Genomic DNA, 16,921 nt, shown 5'->3' on the forward strand with positions numbered 1-16,921 from the left:
GCCGGAGGTCACGGCGTCAAAATTCATGGGCAGCCGGTGTCTATATTGGCATATGCTGATGACCTGGTTGTCCTGAGTAGGACCAGGGAGGGTCTTTCGACCCTTCTTGACGTGGCCTCCGTTAATGCTGATGTGTTGCAGCTGGAGTTTAAGCCTGCTAAGTGTGCCTCTCTGTCACTTTTCTGTCGTGAGGGGGTCAGGGTCGGTGATGTGTTATTCTCGATTCAGGGTCGAACCATGCCAGCTCTGAGTAGCGAGGAGCATTATCGCTACCTCGGGACCCCCATCGGTGTGTATAGAGATGATGAGGACGTCTGCTCATTGGTTACCAACATGATAGCGGACGTCCTCAAAATTAAACAATCATTGCTAGCACCATGGCAAAAGTTGGATGCGATTCAGACCTTTGTCCAGCCCTGCCTCTCTTTCGCGTTGCGCGCGGGAGAGACGACCAAGAAACAAGTTAATAGGCTGGTATCTGCGGTGGTCAGTGCGGCGAAGGAGATCTGCCAGCTTCCGGTCCGCGCTTCTAATAATTATATTTTCGCGGGCCGGGATGTTGGCGGATTAGGGCTTCAACACCCGGGGTCGGAGGCAGACATCCAAACTGTAGTTCAGACAGTGCGGATGCTGTCCTCCAGCGACCTTTCCTTACGCGGCATTGCCACGCAGCAGCTCTTGTCGGTCGTCCACCGGACGATCCGCTGTGTTCCCGTTGAGTCGGACGTGGATAAGTTCCTGTCTGGCTCGATGGAAGGGCCATTGGCGAACTCCGGGTACAGCGGCCAAATTTCCACGCTCTGGTCTCGGGTGAGGTCCGCGACGCGGCGGTTGAATGTGACTGTCCGTCGTGCCCTCTCAGGGGAGCCCGTTGTGACCCTGGGCCATTCCCGAGAGTGCAGCTCTAAAGACGTGTGTTCTGCACTTCGGGAGTGGACCAGGGAGAAGTTTGCACAGCGGTTGCTCGGCCTCCCGGACCAGGGAAAGGTGGCCGCTGCACTGAAAACGGATAAGTTTGCCAACGGTTCCTCGTGGATTCGCAGTGGTTCGTTCATGCGCTTCTGTGATTGGAGGTTTGTGCATCGGGCAAGGCTGAACTGTGTCCCGACTAATGCTGTGACCCATCGATGGAATCCCGCTGCCCCCCAGGGGTGTCGGCGGTGTTGCTATCCCCGGGAGACTCTGGCTCACATTGTTGACCATTGTCCCCCGGGTATGGTACCCATTCGCCGCCGTCACAACATGATCCAGAGTCGCCTGGTCAAGGCCATTCGTCATGGGGACGTATATGTAGATCAACATGTTCCCGGTGATCCCTCCCCACATGAAAGACCAGACATCACTGTGGTGGAGGGAAATAAAATCACAATTGTTGACATTGCTGTCCCCTTTGACAATGGTTCCGATGCCCTTGCCACTTGCGCAGCTGCAAAGAGGGAAAAGTACGAAGGCCTGCGTAAAGCATTGGTGGCTAAGGGCAAGGATGTCCAGGTGCTTGGGTTCATAGTGGGGGCACTGGGATCGTGGTTCCCTGGAAATGAGTCGGCCCTGAACCGGTTGGGAATCTCCCGGTCTTACCGGAAGCTGATGCGTCGGCTTTGTTGTATTGATGCCATAAAGGGATCCCGGGATATTTATATTGAGCACATGTCGGGCCATCGTCAGTATGAAGAGGTTTGAGGTTGGTACTTCCCTATTTCCCTTCCTCCCCTCTTTCCTCCCCCCCCCCCTTTTTTTTTTTTTTTTTTTTTTTTTTTTTTTGTATGGTGTGCATGGTTTCTATGTTTGTCTAAGTGAATGGATCTTGCCAAACGGACGAGAAGCGCAAATTTCCATTTTTAGACTGGTCCCCCTTCTTTTCATGGCTTGGTGCCCTTAATTGGTCCTTGGGGGTTGTGTTCTTTTTATTTTGACATTCCCCCAGGGGCCTATTTCTATTCTCTTTTTGATTCTAATGGTGTGGAGGAATTTTATCCTCAGTGTCTATTCCTTTTTTTAACCTTTTAATTTTGGTCTTTTATAAATTTTTAATAAATCTGTTCTTATCAGTTTAGTAGCTGATATGTCCCGCAATGCGGGACTAGTCTATTAAATGGATTTTTGGTATCGGGAGTTGGATTAGGGGCTTGCTCCGTCCGCTCCATGCATCGACCCGGTATTGCAGTACCTCCGAGAACGGTGCACCCCCCTTTGGGGGAACATTCAAACAAAGGAAAGATTGCTCTGAAAGCAAATTTTAAAAATCTGAAAGGTGGATTTAAAAAAAAATAATTTTTTTTTAAAAAAAAATAAATTTTTTTTGAATTTTTTTTTTTTTATATTTTTTTTTATTAAATTTTTTGAAATTATTTCTTTATCTTTATATATATGCCCTGGTTGACCGTTGCCGACCGCGGCGTGGTGGACGCGGTGCAGACGCCCCCACGCACCCAAGTCGTCCCCGACCTGACCGCCCCGGTATGGCGGGTGCTTCCGGGCTGAGGTATGACCCCCAGGAGGCCAGTCGCCTTCAGAAGCTGTACAGGCACAGCAGAAAGCGTGCCTTTAGGGTGGTCCTCGGGAAAGCTGAGGATAGATATTGAATAAATCTGTTTGGAATATAGATTGGAATATAGATAGATTGAATAAATCTGTTTGGAATACAGATACCCGATGGAAGAGGACGGACGGAGGCCGGGTCGGCGAGGTGAAGGTGCTGCTCGAGATGTGGAGACGTTCCCCTGCGAGTACTGCGGTAAAAACCTAGCGACGCTCGCGGGGTGGCGTCGACACATCGCCCGCATGCACCGGGTGGTCGCCGCGGAGGCTAACGCCTCCGTCGGCCCCCAGACCCAGGTATTTCTGTACCCGCTTCCCGACCGGTGGCCTTGTTCACTGTGCCGTGAGACTTTTTTTAATTTTCAGACCCTACAACGACATCTAAAGCGGTTTCATGCCGAGACCGCTTTTATTTCAGTTTTTAGATGCTCGAGGTGCGACCTGGAATACGATACGGCAAGGAAGGCGGCGAACCATTTCCAAATCCACCGGAAAGAGGACAGAGTTCGCCCCTCCGTTGCCGGTATCGCTGGGCCTTCGGGTAATCGACTGCCGAGACGACGGCTGGCTGAGGCTAGCGCTGATTCTAGACAGGTGCCCCAAGTTACTACAAAGGATGCACCGGGTCCGGTCGTCCCGGCCGAGAGCTATGGCTCTGACGACGGGGCGGCCGGCCCGCGTATTGTAAATATGAGTGGAATCGGTGGTAGTAGGCGGCGGTCGTTCCGGAGGTCCTGGTCACCAGTTTTGGGTTGCCCCTCTGGAGGGCAGGCTGATCTGATTCTGGAGTCTAGCCGGGTCTTCGAGCCCCTTTTGGGTGTCCCCCTCTTGGAACAACAATTAGTTGCCTGCAGTGAGTCTCCGGTGCTGCCTATCACCGAGGGTTCCCCTGTCGGGGTTATCCCCCGATGTGATGAGGAAACATCCCGGGTTCTTGACTGCTTGGTATCAGCTATTCTCGAGGGGCCTGCTTTCGAGGAGGCTTGTGACAGTTTTTTGCAGGTGGCGGGTGCTGGGGCTGGGGGGGGGGTTGAGCGGTAGTGTGGAGAGGGCGGAGGGCCGCGGTGGGGCGGGGGGGCTTGAGTCCGCGGGTGCGACTGAGGCTGCGGCTCCGCCCGCTTCGGTTGCCGACCGGTCTCGAGTTCCCCCGCCCCGGCGCGGCACTCCCCCGGCTCCACGGCCTGTCTCCCCTCCCCCAGGTGTTGATGCTGGCCCTAGCTTTCCTGAGTATTGGGTCGGTCAGTTGAGGAACGCGGTGTTGTGGGAGGAGTTTGAAAAGGTCTGCGATGCGTTTGCCAATGCCCTGGTTGACCGTTGCCGACCGCGGCGTGGTGGACGCGGTGCAGACGCCCCCACGCACCCAAGTCGTCCCCGACCTGACCGTCCCGGTATGGCGGGTGCTTCCGGGCTGAGGTATGACCCCCAGGAGGCCAGTCGCCTTCAGAAGCTGTACAGGCACAGCAGAAAGCGTGCCTTTAGGGTGGTCCTCGGGAAAGCTGAGGATAGATATTCTGGTGGGAGGGAACCCGTGGAGGCTTTTTTCTCCCGGGTGTTCTCCGCCAAGAATGTCGACCCAGCGGTCATTTCCCGGGACTTCTCCAAACATGTGTCATCCACTGACGAGGCTCGTGCGGAGGGGGCAGCATTAAGTGCGCCCATTGGTCAGAGAGAGATCTCTGCCCGACTTGGGCGCATGAGTAACTCTGCCCCGGGACCGGACCGTGTTGAGTACCAGCACCTGAAGCGAATGGATGGGGCGTGTCGTGTGACATTGGAAATTTTTAACCGATGTCTGCGCTCGCTCTGTATCCCCGCTTCATGGAAGCAGGCCACCACGGTCCTGATCCACAAGAAAGGGGACACCGGGGACCCAGAAAATTTTCGGCCGATTGCCCTCCAGAGTTGCCTCTATAAACTGTTTATGGCGGTTCTGGCTGATCGGCTTCGCAGCTGGGCGCTCCGGCATTCAATGCTGAGTGAGGCCCAGAAGTGCTCTCGGCCCAGTGAAGGCTGCTTCGAGCACTCTTTTTTGCTAAACACCATAATGAAGGACGCCAGGCGGAATCAGAAGAATATTTTTGTTGCCTGTCTGGACCTTCGGAATGCGTTTGGGAGTGTTCCACATGGAGCTATTTTTGCCGCACTGGACACGATGGGCGCGTCTGCGGAGCTGATCGACCTGCTTCGAGATGTTTACACTGGTGCCTCCACTACCTTTAATACGGACGATGGCCCGACTAGCGAGGTCCCTATATTGTCAGGGGTGAAGCAGGGATGCCCCATATCGCCGATCCTGTTCAACCTCACGATCGAATTGATTGTGCGCGCGGTGCAGGCTTCTGCTGCGGCCGGAGGTCACGGCGTCAAAATTCATGGGCAACCGGTGTCTATATTGGCATATGCTGATGACCTGGTTGTCCTGAGTAGGACCAGGGAGGGTCTTTCGACCCTTCTTGACGTGGCCTCCGTTAATGCTGATGTGTTGCAGCTGGAGTTTAAGCCTGCTAAGTGTGCCTCTCTGTCACTTTTCTGTCGTGGGGGGGTCAGGGTCGGTGATGTGTTATTCTCGATTCAGGGTCGAACCATGCCAGCTCTGAGTAGCGAGGAGCATTATCGCTACCTCGGGACCCCCATCGGTGTGTATAGAGATGATGAGGACGTCTGCTCATTGGTTACCAACATGATGGCGGACGTCCTCAAAATTAAACAATCATTGCTAGCTCCATGGCAAAAGTTGGATGCGATTCAGACCTTTGTCCAGCCCTGCCTCTCTTTCGCGTTGCGCGCGGGAGAGACGACCAAGAAACAAGTTAATAGGCTGGTGTCTGCGGTGGTCAGTGCGGCGAAGGAGATCTGCCAGCTTCCGGTCCGCGCTTCTAATAATTATATTTTCGCGGGCCGGGACGTTGGCGGATTAGGGCTTCAACACCCGGGGTCGGAGGCAGACATCCAAACTGTCGTTCAGACGGTGCGGATGCTGTCCTCCAGCGACCTTTCCTTACGCGGCATTGCCACGCAGCAGCTCTTGTCGGTCGTCCACCGGACGATCCGCTGTGTTCCCGTTGAGTCGGACGTGGATAAGTTCCTGTCTGGCTCGATGGAAGGGCCATTGGCGAACTCCGGGTACAGCGGCCAAATTTCCACGCTCTGGTCTCGGGTGAGGTCCGCGACGCGGCGGTTGAATGTGACTGTCCGTCGTGCCCTCTCAGGGGAGCCCGTTGTGACCCTGGGCCATTCCCGAGAGTGCAGCTCGAAGGACGTGTGTTCTGCACTTCGGGAGTGGACCAGGGAGAAGTTTGCACAGCGGTTGCTCGGCCTCCCGGACCAGGGAAAGGTGGCCGCTGCACTGAAAACGGATAAGTTTGCCAACGGTTCCTCGTGGATTCGCAGTGGTTCGTTTATGCGCTTCTGTGATTGGAGGTTTGTGCATCGGGCAAGGCTGAACTGTGTCCCGACTAATGCTGTGACCCATCGGTGGAATCCCGCTGCCCCCCAGGGGTGTCGGCGGTGTTGCTATCCCCGGGAGACTGGCTCACATTGTTGACCATTGTCCCCCGGGTATGGTACCCATTCGCCGCCGTCACAACATGATCCAGAGTCGCCTGGTCAAGGCCATTCGTCATGGGGACGTATATGTAGATCAACATGTTCCCGGTGATCCCTCCCCACATGAAAGACCAGACATCACTGTGGTGGAGGGAAATAAAATCACAATTGTTGACATTGCTGTCCCCTTTGACAATGGTTCCGATGCCCTTGCCACTTGCGCAGTTGCAAAGAGGGAAAAGTATGAAGGACTGCGTAAAACATTGGTGGCTAAGGGCAAGGATGTCCAGGTGCTTGGGTTCATAGTGGGGGCACTGGGATCGTGGTTCCCTGGAAATGAGTCGGCCCTGAACCGGTTGGGAATCTCCCGGTCTTACCGGAAGCTGATGCGTCGGCTTTGTTGTATTGATGCCATAAAGGGATCCCGGGATATTTATATTTAGCACATGTCGGGCCATCGTCAGTATGAAGAGGTTTGAGGTTGGTACTTCCCTATTTCCCTTCCTCCCCTCCTTCCTTCCCCCCCCCCTTTTTTTTTTTTTTTTTTTTGTATGGTGTGCATGGTTTCTATGTTTGTCTAAGTGAATGGATCTTGCCAAACGGACGAGAAGCGCAAATTTCCATTTTTGGACTGGTCCCCTTTCTTTTTATGGCTTGGTGCCCTTAATTGGTCCTTGGGGGTTGTGTTCTTTTTATTTTGACATCCCCCCAGGGGCCTATTTCTATTCTCTTTTTGATTCTAACGGTGTGGAGGAATTTTATCCTCAGTGTCTATTCCTTTTTTTAACCTTTTAATTTTGGTCTTTTATAAATTTTTAATAAATCTGTTCTTATCAGTTTAATAGCTGATATGTCCCGCAATGCGGGACTCGTCTATTAAATGGATTTTTGGTATCGGGAGTTGGATTAGGGGCTTGCTCCGTCCGCTCCATGCATCGACCCGGTATTGCAGTACCTCCGAGAACGGTGCACCCCCCTTGGGGGGAACATTCAAACAAAGGAAAGATTGCTCTGAAAGCAAATTTTAAAAATCTGAAAGGCGGATTTAAAAAAAAAAAAAATTTTTTTATTTTTTAATTTTTAAATTTTTTTTTAATTTTTTTAATTATTTTTTTTTAATTTTTTGAAATTATTTCTTTATTTTTATATATATATATATATATATATATATATATATATTATTTTTTGCAGGTGGCGGGTGCTGGGGCTGGGGGGGGGGTTGAGCGGTAGTGTGGAGGGGGTGGGGGGGCCGCGGTGGGGCGGGGGGGCTTGAGCCCGCGGGTGCGACTGAGGTTGCGGCTCCGCCCGCTTCGGTTGCCGACCGATCTCGGGTTCCCCCGCCCCGGCGCGACGCTCCCCCGGCTCCACGGCCTGTCTCCCCTCCCCCAGGTGTTGATGCTGGCCCTAGCTTTCCTGAGTATTGGGTTGGTCAGCTGAGGAACGCGGTGTTGTGGGAGGAGTTTGTAAAGGTCTGCGATGCGTTTGCCAATGCCCTGGTTGACCGTTGCCGACCACGGCGTGGTGGACGCGGTGCAGACGCACCCAAGTCGTCCTCGACCTGACCGTCCGGATATGGCGGGTGCTTCCGGGCTGAGGTATGACCCCCAGGAGGCCAGTCGCCTTCAGAAGCTGTACAGGCACAGCAGAAAGCGTGCCTTCAGGGTGGTCCTCGGGAAAGCTGAGGATAGATATTCTGGTGGGAGGGAACCCGTGGAGGCTTTTTTCTCCCGGGTGTTCTCCGCCAAGAATGTCGACCCAGCGGTCATCCGGATATGACCGACCGACCGACGGCACGACGGACAGTCACATTCAACCGCCGCGTCGCGGACCTCACCCGAGACCAGAGCGTGGAAATTTGGCCGCTGTACCCGGAGTTCGCCAATGGCCCTTCCATCGAGCCAGACAGGAACTTATCCACGTCCGACTCAACGGGAACACAGCGGATCGTCCGGTGGACGACCGACAAGAGCTGCTGCGTGGCAATGCCGCGTAAGGAAAGGTCACTGGAGGACAGCATCCGCACCGTCTGAACGACAGTTTGGATGTCTGCCTCCGACCCCGGGTGTTGAAGCCCTAATCCGCCAACGTCCCGGCCCGCGAAAATATAATTATTAGAAGCGCGGACCGGAAGCTGGCAGATCTCCTTCGCCGCACTGACCACCGCAGATACCAGCCTATTAACTTGTTTCTTGGTCGTCTCTCCCGCGCGCAACGCGAAAGAGAGGCAGGGCTGGACAAAGGTCTGAATCGCATCCAACTTCTGCCATGGTGCTCGCAATGATTGTTTAATTTTGAGGACGTCCGCCATCATGTTCGTAACCAATGAGCAGACGTCCTCATCATCTCTATACACACCGATGGGGGTCCCGAGGTAGCGATAATGATCCTCGCTACTCAGAGCTGGCATGGTTCGACCCTGAATCGAGAATAACACATCACCGACCCTGACCCCCCCACGACCGAAAAGTGACAGAGAGGCACACTTAGCAGGCTTAAACTCCAGCTGCAACACATCAGCATTAACAGAGGCCACTTCAAGAAGGGTCGAAAGACCCTCCCTGGTCCTACTCAGGACAACCAGGTCATCAGCATATGCCAAATCTAGACACCGGCTGCCCATGAATTTTGACGCCGTGACCTCCGGCCGCAGCAGAAGCCTGCACCACGCGCACAATCAATTCGATCGTGAGGTTGAACAGGATCGGCGATATGGGGCATCCCTGCTTCACCCCTGACAATATAGGGACCTCGCTAGTCGGGCCATCGTCCGTATTAAAGGTAGTGGAGGCACCAGTGTAAACATCCCGGAGCAGGTCGATCAGCTCCGCAGACGCGCCCATCGTGTCCAGTGCGGCAAAAATCGCTCCATGTGGAACACTCCCAAACGCATTCCGAAGGTCCAGCCAGGCAACAAAAATGTTCTTCTGATTCCGCCTGGCGTCCTTCATTATGGTGTTTAGCAAAAAGGAGTGCTCGAAGCAGCCTTCACTGGGCCGAGAGCACTTCTGGGCCTCACTCAGCATTGAATGCCGGAGCGCCCAGCTGCGAAGCCGATCAGCCAGAACCGCCATAAACAGTTTATAGAGGCAACTCTGGAGGGCAATCGGCCGAAAATTCTCTGGGTCCCCGGTGTCCCCTTTCTTGTGGATCAGGACCATGGTGGCCTGCTTCCATGAAGCGGGGATACGGAGCGAGCGCAGACATCGGTTAAAAATTTCCAATGTCACACGACACGCCCCATCCATTCGCTTCAGGTGCTGGTACTCAACACGGGCCGGTCCCGGGGCAGAGTTACTCATGCGCCCAAGTCGGGCAGAGATCTCTCTCTGACCAACGGGCGCACTTAACGCTGCCCCCTCCGCACGAGCCTCGTCAGTGGATGACACATGTTTGGAGAACTCCCGGGAAATGACCGCTGGGTCGACATTCTTGGCGGAGAACACCCGGGAGAAAAAAGCCTCCACGGGTTCCCTCCCACCAGAATATCTATCCTCAGCTTTCCCGAGGACCACCCTAAAGGCACGCTTTCTGCTGTGCCTGTACAGCTTCTGAAGGCGACTGGCCTCCTGGGGGTCATACCCCGGCCCGGAAGCACCCGCCATATCCGGACGGTCAGGTCGAGGACGACTTGGGTGCGTGGGGGCGTCTGCACCGCATCCACCACGCCGTGGTCCGCAACGGTCAACCAGGGCATTGGCAAACGCATCGCAGACCTTTTGAAACTCCTCCCACAACACCGCGTTCCTCAGCTGACCAACCCAATACTCAGAAAAGCTAGGGCCAGCATCAACACCTGGGGGAGGGGAGACAGGCCGTGGAGCCGGGGGAGCGTCGCGCCGGGGCGGGGGAACTCGAGACCGGTCGGCAACCGAAGCGGGCGGAGCCACAACCTCAGTCGCACCCGCGGGTTCAAGCCCCCCCGCCCCACCGCGGCCCCCACCCTCTCCACACTACCGCTCAACCCCCCCCCAGCCCCAGCACCCGCCACCTACAAAAAACTGTCACAAGCCTCCTCGAAAGCAGGCCCCTCGGGGGCCTCGAGAATAGCTGATACCAAGCAGTCAAGAACCCGGGATGTTTTCTCATCACATCGGGGGATAACCCCGACAGGGGAACCCTCGGTGATAGGCAGCACCGGAGACTCACTGCAGGCAACTAGTTGTTGTTCCAAGAGGGGGACACCCACAAGGGGCTCTAAGACCCGGCTAGACTCCAGAATCAGATCAGCCTGCCCTCCAGAGGGGCAACCCAAAACTGGTGACCAGGACCTCCGGAACGACCGCCGCTTACTAACACCGATTCCACTCATATTTACAATACGCGGGCCGGCCGCCCCGTCGTCAGAGCCATAGCTCTCGGCCGGGACGACCGGACCCGGTGCATCCTTTGTAGTAACTTGGGGCACCTGTCTAGAATCAGCGCTAGCCTTAGCCAGCCGTCGTCTCGGCAGTCGATTACCCGAAGGCCCAGCGATACCGGCAACGGAGGGGCGAACTCTGTCCTCTTTCCGATGGATTTGGAAATGGTTCGCCGCCTTCCTTGCCGTATCGTATTCCAGGTCGCACCTCGAGCATCTAAAAACTGAAATAAAAGCGGTCTTGTTTGAGTAAAAGATCCCTGCCTTGTTTGAGTAAAAGATCCCTGCCTTGTTTGAGTAAAAGATCCCTGCCTTGTTTGAGTAAAAGATCCCTGTCTTGTTTGAGTAAAAGACTCCTGCCTTGTTTGAGTAAATGACTCCTGCCTTGTTTGAGTAAAAGACCCCTGCCTTGTTTGAGTGAAAGACCCCTGCCTTGTTTGAGTAAAAGACCCCTTCCTTGTTTGAGTAAAAGACCCCTGCCTTGTTTGAGTGAAAGACCCCTGCCTCGTTTAAGTAAAAGACCCCTGCCTTGTTTGAGTGAAAGACCCCTGCCTTGTTTTAGTAAAAGACCCCTGCCTTGTTTTAGTAAAAGACCCTTGCCTTGTTTGAGTAAAAGACCCCTGCCTTGTTTCAGTAAAAGACCCCTGCCTTGCTTTAGTAAAAGACCCCTGCCTTGTTGGAGTGAAAGACCCCTGCCTTGTTTGAGTGAAAGACCCCTGTCTTGTTTGAGTGAAAGACCCCTGTCTTGTTTTAGTAAAAGACCCCTGCCTTGTTTGAGTAAAAGACCCCTGCCTTGTTTGAGTAAAAGACCCCTGCCTTGTTTAAGTAAAAGACCCCTGCCTTGTTTAAGTAAAAGACCCCTGCCTTGTTTAAGTAAAAGACCCCTGCCTTGTTAAAGTAAAAGACCCCTGTCTTGTTTAAGTAAAAGACCCTTGCCTTGTTTAAGTAAAACACCCTGCCTTGTTTGAGTAAAAGACCCCTGCTTTGTTTCAGTAAAAGACCCCTGCCTTGTTTAAGTAAAAGATCCCTGTCTTGTTTGAGTATAAGACTCCTGCCTTGTTTGAGTAAATGACTCCTGCCTTGTTTGAGTAAAAGACCCCTGCCTTGTTTGAGTGAAAGACCCCTGCCTTGTTTGAGTAAAAGACCCCTTCCTTGTTTGAGTAAAAGACCCCTGCCTTGTTTGAGTGAAAGACCCCTGCCTCGTTTAAGTAAAAGACCCCTGCCTTGTTTGAGTGAAAGACCCAAGCCTTGTTTTAGTAAAAGACCCCTGCCTTGTTTTAGTAAAAGACCCTTGCCTTGTTTGAGTAAAAGACCCCTGCCTTGTTTGAGTAAAAGACCCCTGCCTTGCTTTAGTAAAAGACCCCTGCCTTGTTGGAGTGAAAGACCCCTGCCTTGTTTGAGTGAAAGACCCCTGTCTTGTTTGAGTGAAAGACCCCTGTCTTGTTTTAGTAAAAGACCCCTGCCTTGTTTGAGTAAAAGACCCCTGCCTTGTTTGAGTAAAAGACCCCTGCCTTGTTTAAGTAAAAGACCCCTGCCTTGTTTAAGTGAAAGACCCCTGCCTTGTTTAAGTAAAAGACCCCTGCCTTGTTAAAGTAAAAGACCCCTGTCTTGTTTAAGTAAAACACCCTGCCTTGTTTGAGTAAAAGACCCCTGCTTTGTTTCAGTAAAAGACCCCTGCCTTGTTTAAGTAAAAGACACCTGCCTTGTTTGAGTAGAAGACCTCTGCCTTGTTTAAGTAAAAGACCCCTGCCTTGTTTGAGTAAAAGACCCCTGCCTTGTTTAAGTAAAAGACCCCTGCCTTGTTTAAGTAAAAGACCCCTGCCTTGTTTAAGTAAAAGACCCCTGCCTTGTTAAAGTAAAAGACCCCTGTCTTGTTTAAGTAAAAGACCCCTGCCTTGTTTAAGTAAAAGACCCCTGCCTTGTTTAAGTAAAAGACCCCTGCCTTGTTAAAGTAAAAGACCCCTGTCTTGTTTAAGTAAAAGACCCTTGCCTTGTTTAAGTAAAACACCCTGCCTTGTTTGAATAAAAGACCCCTGCTTTGTTTCAGTAAAAGACCCCTGCCTTGTTTAAGTAAAAGACACCTGCCTTGTTTGAGTAGAAGACCTCTGCCTTGTTGAAGTAAAAGACCCCTGTCTTGTTTGAGTAGAAGACCTCTGCCTTGTTGAAGTAAAAGACCCCTGTCTTGTTTAAGTAAAAGACACCTGTCTTGTTTAAGTAAAAGACACCTGCCTTGTTTAAGTAAAAGACCCCTGTCTTGTTTAAGTAAAAGTCACCTGCCTTGTTTGAGTAGAAGACCTCTGCCTTGTTGAAGTAAAAGACCCCTGTCTTGTTTGAGTAGAAGACCTCTGCCTTGTTGAAGTAAAAGACCCCTGTCTTGTTTAAGTAAAAGACACCTGTCTTGTTTAAGTAAAAGACCCCTGTCTTGTTTAAGTAAAAGACACCTGCCTTGTTTAAGTAAAAGACCCCTGTCTTGTTTAAGTAAAAGTCACCTGTCTTGTTTAAGTAAAAGACACCTGCCTTGTTTAAGTAAAAGACCCCTGTCTTGTTTAAGTAAAAGACACCTGCCTTGTTTGAGTAGAAGACCTCTGCCTTGTTGAAGTAAAAGACACCTGTCTTGTTTCAGTAAAAGACCCCTGCCTTGTTTGAGTAGAAGACCTCTGCCTTGTTGAAGTAAAAGACCCCTGTCTTGTTTAAGTAAAAGACACCTGCCTTGTTTAAGTAAAAGACCCCTGTCTTGTTTAAGTAAAAGTCACCTGTCTTGTTTAAGTAAAAGACACCTGCCTTGTTGAAGTAAAAGACCCCTGTCTTGTTTAAGTAAAAGACACCTGTCTTGTTTAAGTAAAAGACCCCTGTCTTGTTTAAGTAAAAGACACCTGCCTTGTTTAAGTAAAAGACCCCTGTCTTGTTTAAGTAAAAGTCACCTGTCTTGTTTAAGTAAAAGACACCTGCCTTGTTTAAGTAAAAGACCCCTGTCTTGTTTAAGTAAAAGACACCTGTCTTGTTTGAGTAGAAGACCTCTGCCTTGTTGAAGTAAAAGACACCTGTTTTGTTTCAGTAAAAGACCCCTGCCTTGTTTGAGTAGAAGACCTCTGCCTTGTTGAAGTAAAAGACCCCTGTCTTGTTTAAGTAAAAGACACCTGTCTTGTTAAAGTAAAAGACACCTGTCTTGTTTAAGTAAAAGACACCTGCCTTGTTTAAGTAGAAGACCTCTGCCTTGTTAAAGTAAAAGACCCCTGCATTGTTGGAGTAAAAGACCGCTGCCTTGTTGGAGTAAAAGACCCCTGCCTTGTTGGAGTAAATGACCCCTGCCTTGTTTTAGTAAAAGACCCCTGTCTTGTTTGACTAAATGACCCCTGCCTTGTTTAATTAAAAGACCCCTGCATTGTTGGAGTAAAAGACCCCTGCCTTGTTGGAGTAAAAGACCCCTGCCTTGTTTCAGTAAAAGCCCCCTGCCTTGTTGGAGTAAAAGACCCCTGCTTTGTTGGAGTAAAAGACCCCTGCTTTGTTGGAGTAAAAGACCCCTGCTTTGTTGGAGTAAAAGACCCCTGCTTTGTTGGAGTAAAAGACCCCTGCCTTGTTTAAGTAAAAGACCCCTGCCGAAGGGATGTGGGAATAACCACACGAGAATCCCACAATGCAATATCATCGACCACAGAAAGTTCTAATCTTTTGTTGTGATCAGGACGAATCCCATTGTGGTGTTGTGCAGACACTGGACGCTGGAGGGGACTGTGAGGACAGGAGTTCTCGGTGAGAGGTCAGGAGGTGTGCAGTGCAAATGTTTGGAACGGTCCAATGTTCGGTTGAATAAAACCGTTGGACAACATTGAATTCCTCATTCTTGGAGTATTTTATGACACAACACCCATCCTCATCGCGAATTCTTATGTCCGGAGATCAGTCATCAGCGCAAAGTCCGAGAAGCACGCGGGTTTCACAGCATCACGTCATCATGTCAAGCTCCCGAATGCGCATGCGCACACGCTCCACAACAGCACGTGTCTTCGGTAAAAAAGGGCAGATCACGTGGTGCCGAATATCTTCCTTCGTTGTGATTGAACGCCCTCTTGCGTCGTGAGCGTGATAACCTTAGCCGTTGCGGAGGAAGCCATGATGGTATAGTAAGCAAAAGTGATTCTATATGTTTTTTTTTTTGACGGATAACTTCCAGAGCACGACTACACGGTTTGAAAATAGCTCAGCAACCTGAGCTCGACATTAAAATCCTGATCTCAATTTGTCAGGCATTCTTTTGTCTTTGAACGTTGTTCGTGTGAGAAAAATCTCGCACCTCGGAAGTCGGCCATGATGGTGTAGTTAGCAGCATATCTTTCTGCAAAAAAAAACAATTTTTTCTCTCAAAAGGTTGGCAAGTTATGCTCACGTAGTCTTCCTGACAGGAATATAAGTACGTCACGTGATGAACGGTGAGACGTATGAGAATTATTGATCTTATCACAACGTCTGGGCGGAAGTCTTTTTCTCCTTTTACTCACGCAAGAAGAGGAATAAGAAGAAGGCGATGCCATGGAGTTGTCAGAGCAGTTTTATAACAAAGCAGCCTTCATCGAAACGGTGAGAAAATAATAATAATAATCGAGAATTATCGGGTTTTGTCCTTTGAAAATCGATCATGTGGATCGTCACGAACGTTTTCTCATGTTTGCTGTGTGCAGGCTTCTGGTAACAAGGTTAGCCGACAGTCGGTGCTCTGTGGCAGTCAAAACATCGTACTGAGTGGAAAGGTGAGACATTCTGACTGGATGGAGCTCTGTCAGACAGCTGACGTTCTACGACGTCAAACATTGTCTAAATTGTCCTTTGTGCGTAAGTTTGTGTTTCTTTTCTTTCAATGCTGACTCTGTTGTGAGCTTTTTCGTTGGTTCTTGTTTCACTTTGATTAATCTGTTAAGTACGCAAGGATGAGGTATGGGATCGCGCTTGAGTCGTCATGAAGAAAAAGAAGAAGACGGGGCATGAAGAAGAAGAAGAAGGAAAGCATACAGAAGAAGAAGAAGACGGGGCATGAAGAAGAAGAAGAAGAAGAAGGAAAGCATACAAAAGAAGAAGAAGACGGGGCAAGAAGAAGAAGAAGAAGAAGGAAAGCATACAGAAGAAGACTGGGCATGAATAAGAAGAAGAAGATAAGCATGAAGAAGACGAAGAGGGGACACGGACAGGTGTAAAAGTGTTTTGGGAATGTGTATAAAATTTTAATCACGGGCGTTTATATCGAGTATACAAACCTTTTACTCACTCACTGATGTAAGTGTTTAGTACCTTCTCTGTAGGTGAGGAATTAAAGAGGCTTTCTCTATAAGAGTGGACAAAAAAGGTGACATTTCACATCATGCAATTCAAAGCCAATATCCCATCGTGATGGCATAATAATAATAATAATAATAATAATTAATAATCCACAACTGGAACGGCACTCGGTGGAGCGCACACCTCCGCCAGGCTGGAAAGTTTACTTTTTGTATTCCACTGATCGGACGGACCTGTTCACCACCCCTCTGATATTTCGAAGACCTTCACAATTTTTGTGATGTGGCTTGTATTTTTAAATTTATATATATACATATATATTTATATATATATATATATATATATATATATATATATATATATATATATATATATATATATATATATATATATATATTGTTTCGAATCTGGCAGCCATTTGCACACAGATGGCAGTCCCTAAGTTCAGTTATTTTGATAAGTATGTGTATAGTTAGAATTCATCCCCTGTGTCTAAAGGGAATTTCATGTGTGCACTGCGGGTTTATTTTTTTAGTTGGGTTTTTATCAACGACAACAACAACAGCGGACCGTTTCCTCGCTCCACAATCGCCATTATGCATGTGGCCTAAGGTGAGGAGGAAGGTGGAGCTGCAATCGCCGAAGCTCCGACTCCGCCCCAGAAAGGTGCGAGTTGCCCCGCCTACCGTGGCCCTGTCCAATGAGGGATGGCCAGCGAATCGCACGATGCCACCATCCAATCAGGAGGCGAATGGCGAGAAAAGAAATCCCTCGGAACTCGAGAGGCAGTGTGATCGGCGCATTCTGTCCGGCTGTGCACGTCTGCCTCGCCTGGTGTGGCCTGATCAAGTAAGCTGTTTCGGGCTCGATCGCCAGTCGGCTCGTCATCTCTCACTCGTCTACCTTCGTGCTGGCTGGCGTCCGACGCTCCTTCCCTTGTCCCTGGTGCTTGGTGCTGCGTTGTGACAGTAGGTTCGAGTCCCGCCACCGGCCAAGCTCGACCAGACCGTATGAGGCGGACAGGTGCAGGCGTAGACCCCGGTCCCCCAGCTGAACTGTCCTCCTCGGCGGGCAGACCAAGTGTGTTTGTGTCTGAGTGGGCCCTGTCCTTAACCCTCCAGAGCCCCAGGGGTTATTTTTTTGTTCACCTAGAACATTTCGTGAGCTCGAGAGGGTTAAGTAGAATTGCTAAAGTGTTTTCTTTTTGTTGTA

At 50.6% G+C, this 16,921-nt stretch overlaps 1 protein-coding gene, 1 long non-coding RNA gene and 2 pseudogenes across 3 annotated transcripts in view; all 4 read left to right on the top strand.

Moving 5' to 3' along the window:
• Positions 1–2,012: 2,012 nt before the first annotated feature.
• On the top strand, positions 2,013–2,189 carry LOC147025413 (U2 spliceosomal RNA; annotated as a pseudogene).
• Positions 2,190–2,429: 240 nt separating this feature from the next.
• On the top strand, positions 2,430–14,267 carry LOC147025414 (uncharacterized). The gene is made up of 3 exons (XR_015059520.1): positions 2,430–2,482; positions 2,646–2,835; positions 14,151–14,267. It is a non-coding gene; the product is annotated as an uncharacterized LOC147025414 (long non-coding RNA).
• LOC147025415 (U2 spliceosomal RNA) lies at positions 6,885–7,061 on the top strand (annotated as a pseudogene).
• Positions 14,268–14,408: 141 nt separating the features above from the next.
• DCTN5 (dynactin subunit 5) overlaps positions 14,409–16,921 on the top strand; it is a 98,624-nt gene continuing 96,111 nt past the window's right edge. For both annotated transcript variants that reach the window (XM_085886384.1, XM_085886383.1), the window contains exons 1-2: positions 14,409–15,016; positions 15,118–15,186. In XM_085886384.1, coding sequence (XP_085742510.1) covers positions 14,969–15,016; positions 15,118–15,186 — 117 coding nt within the window. In that variant the 5' untranslated portion in view covers positions 14,409–14,968. The remainder of the gene's footprint in view (positions 15,017–15,117; positions 15,187–16,921) is intronic.

The sequence above is a fragment of the Eptatretus burgeri genome, chromosome 6, assembly GCF_056783735.1.
Source record: "Eptatretus burgeri isolate ZD-2024b chromosome 6, Ebu_testis_v1, whole genome shotgun sequence".
In the NCBI taxonomy this organism is placed as follows: Eukaryota; Metazoa; Chordata; class Myxini; order Myxiniformes; family Myxinidae; genus Eptatretus; species Eptatretus burgeri.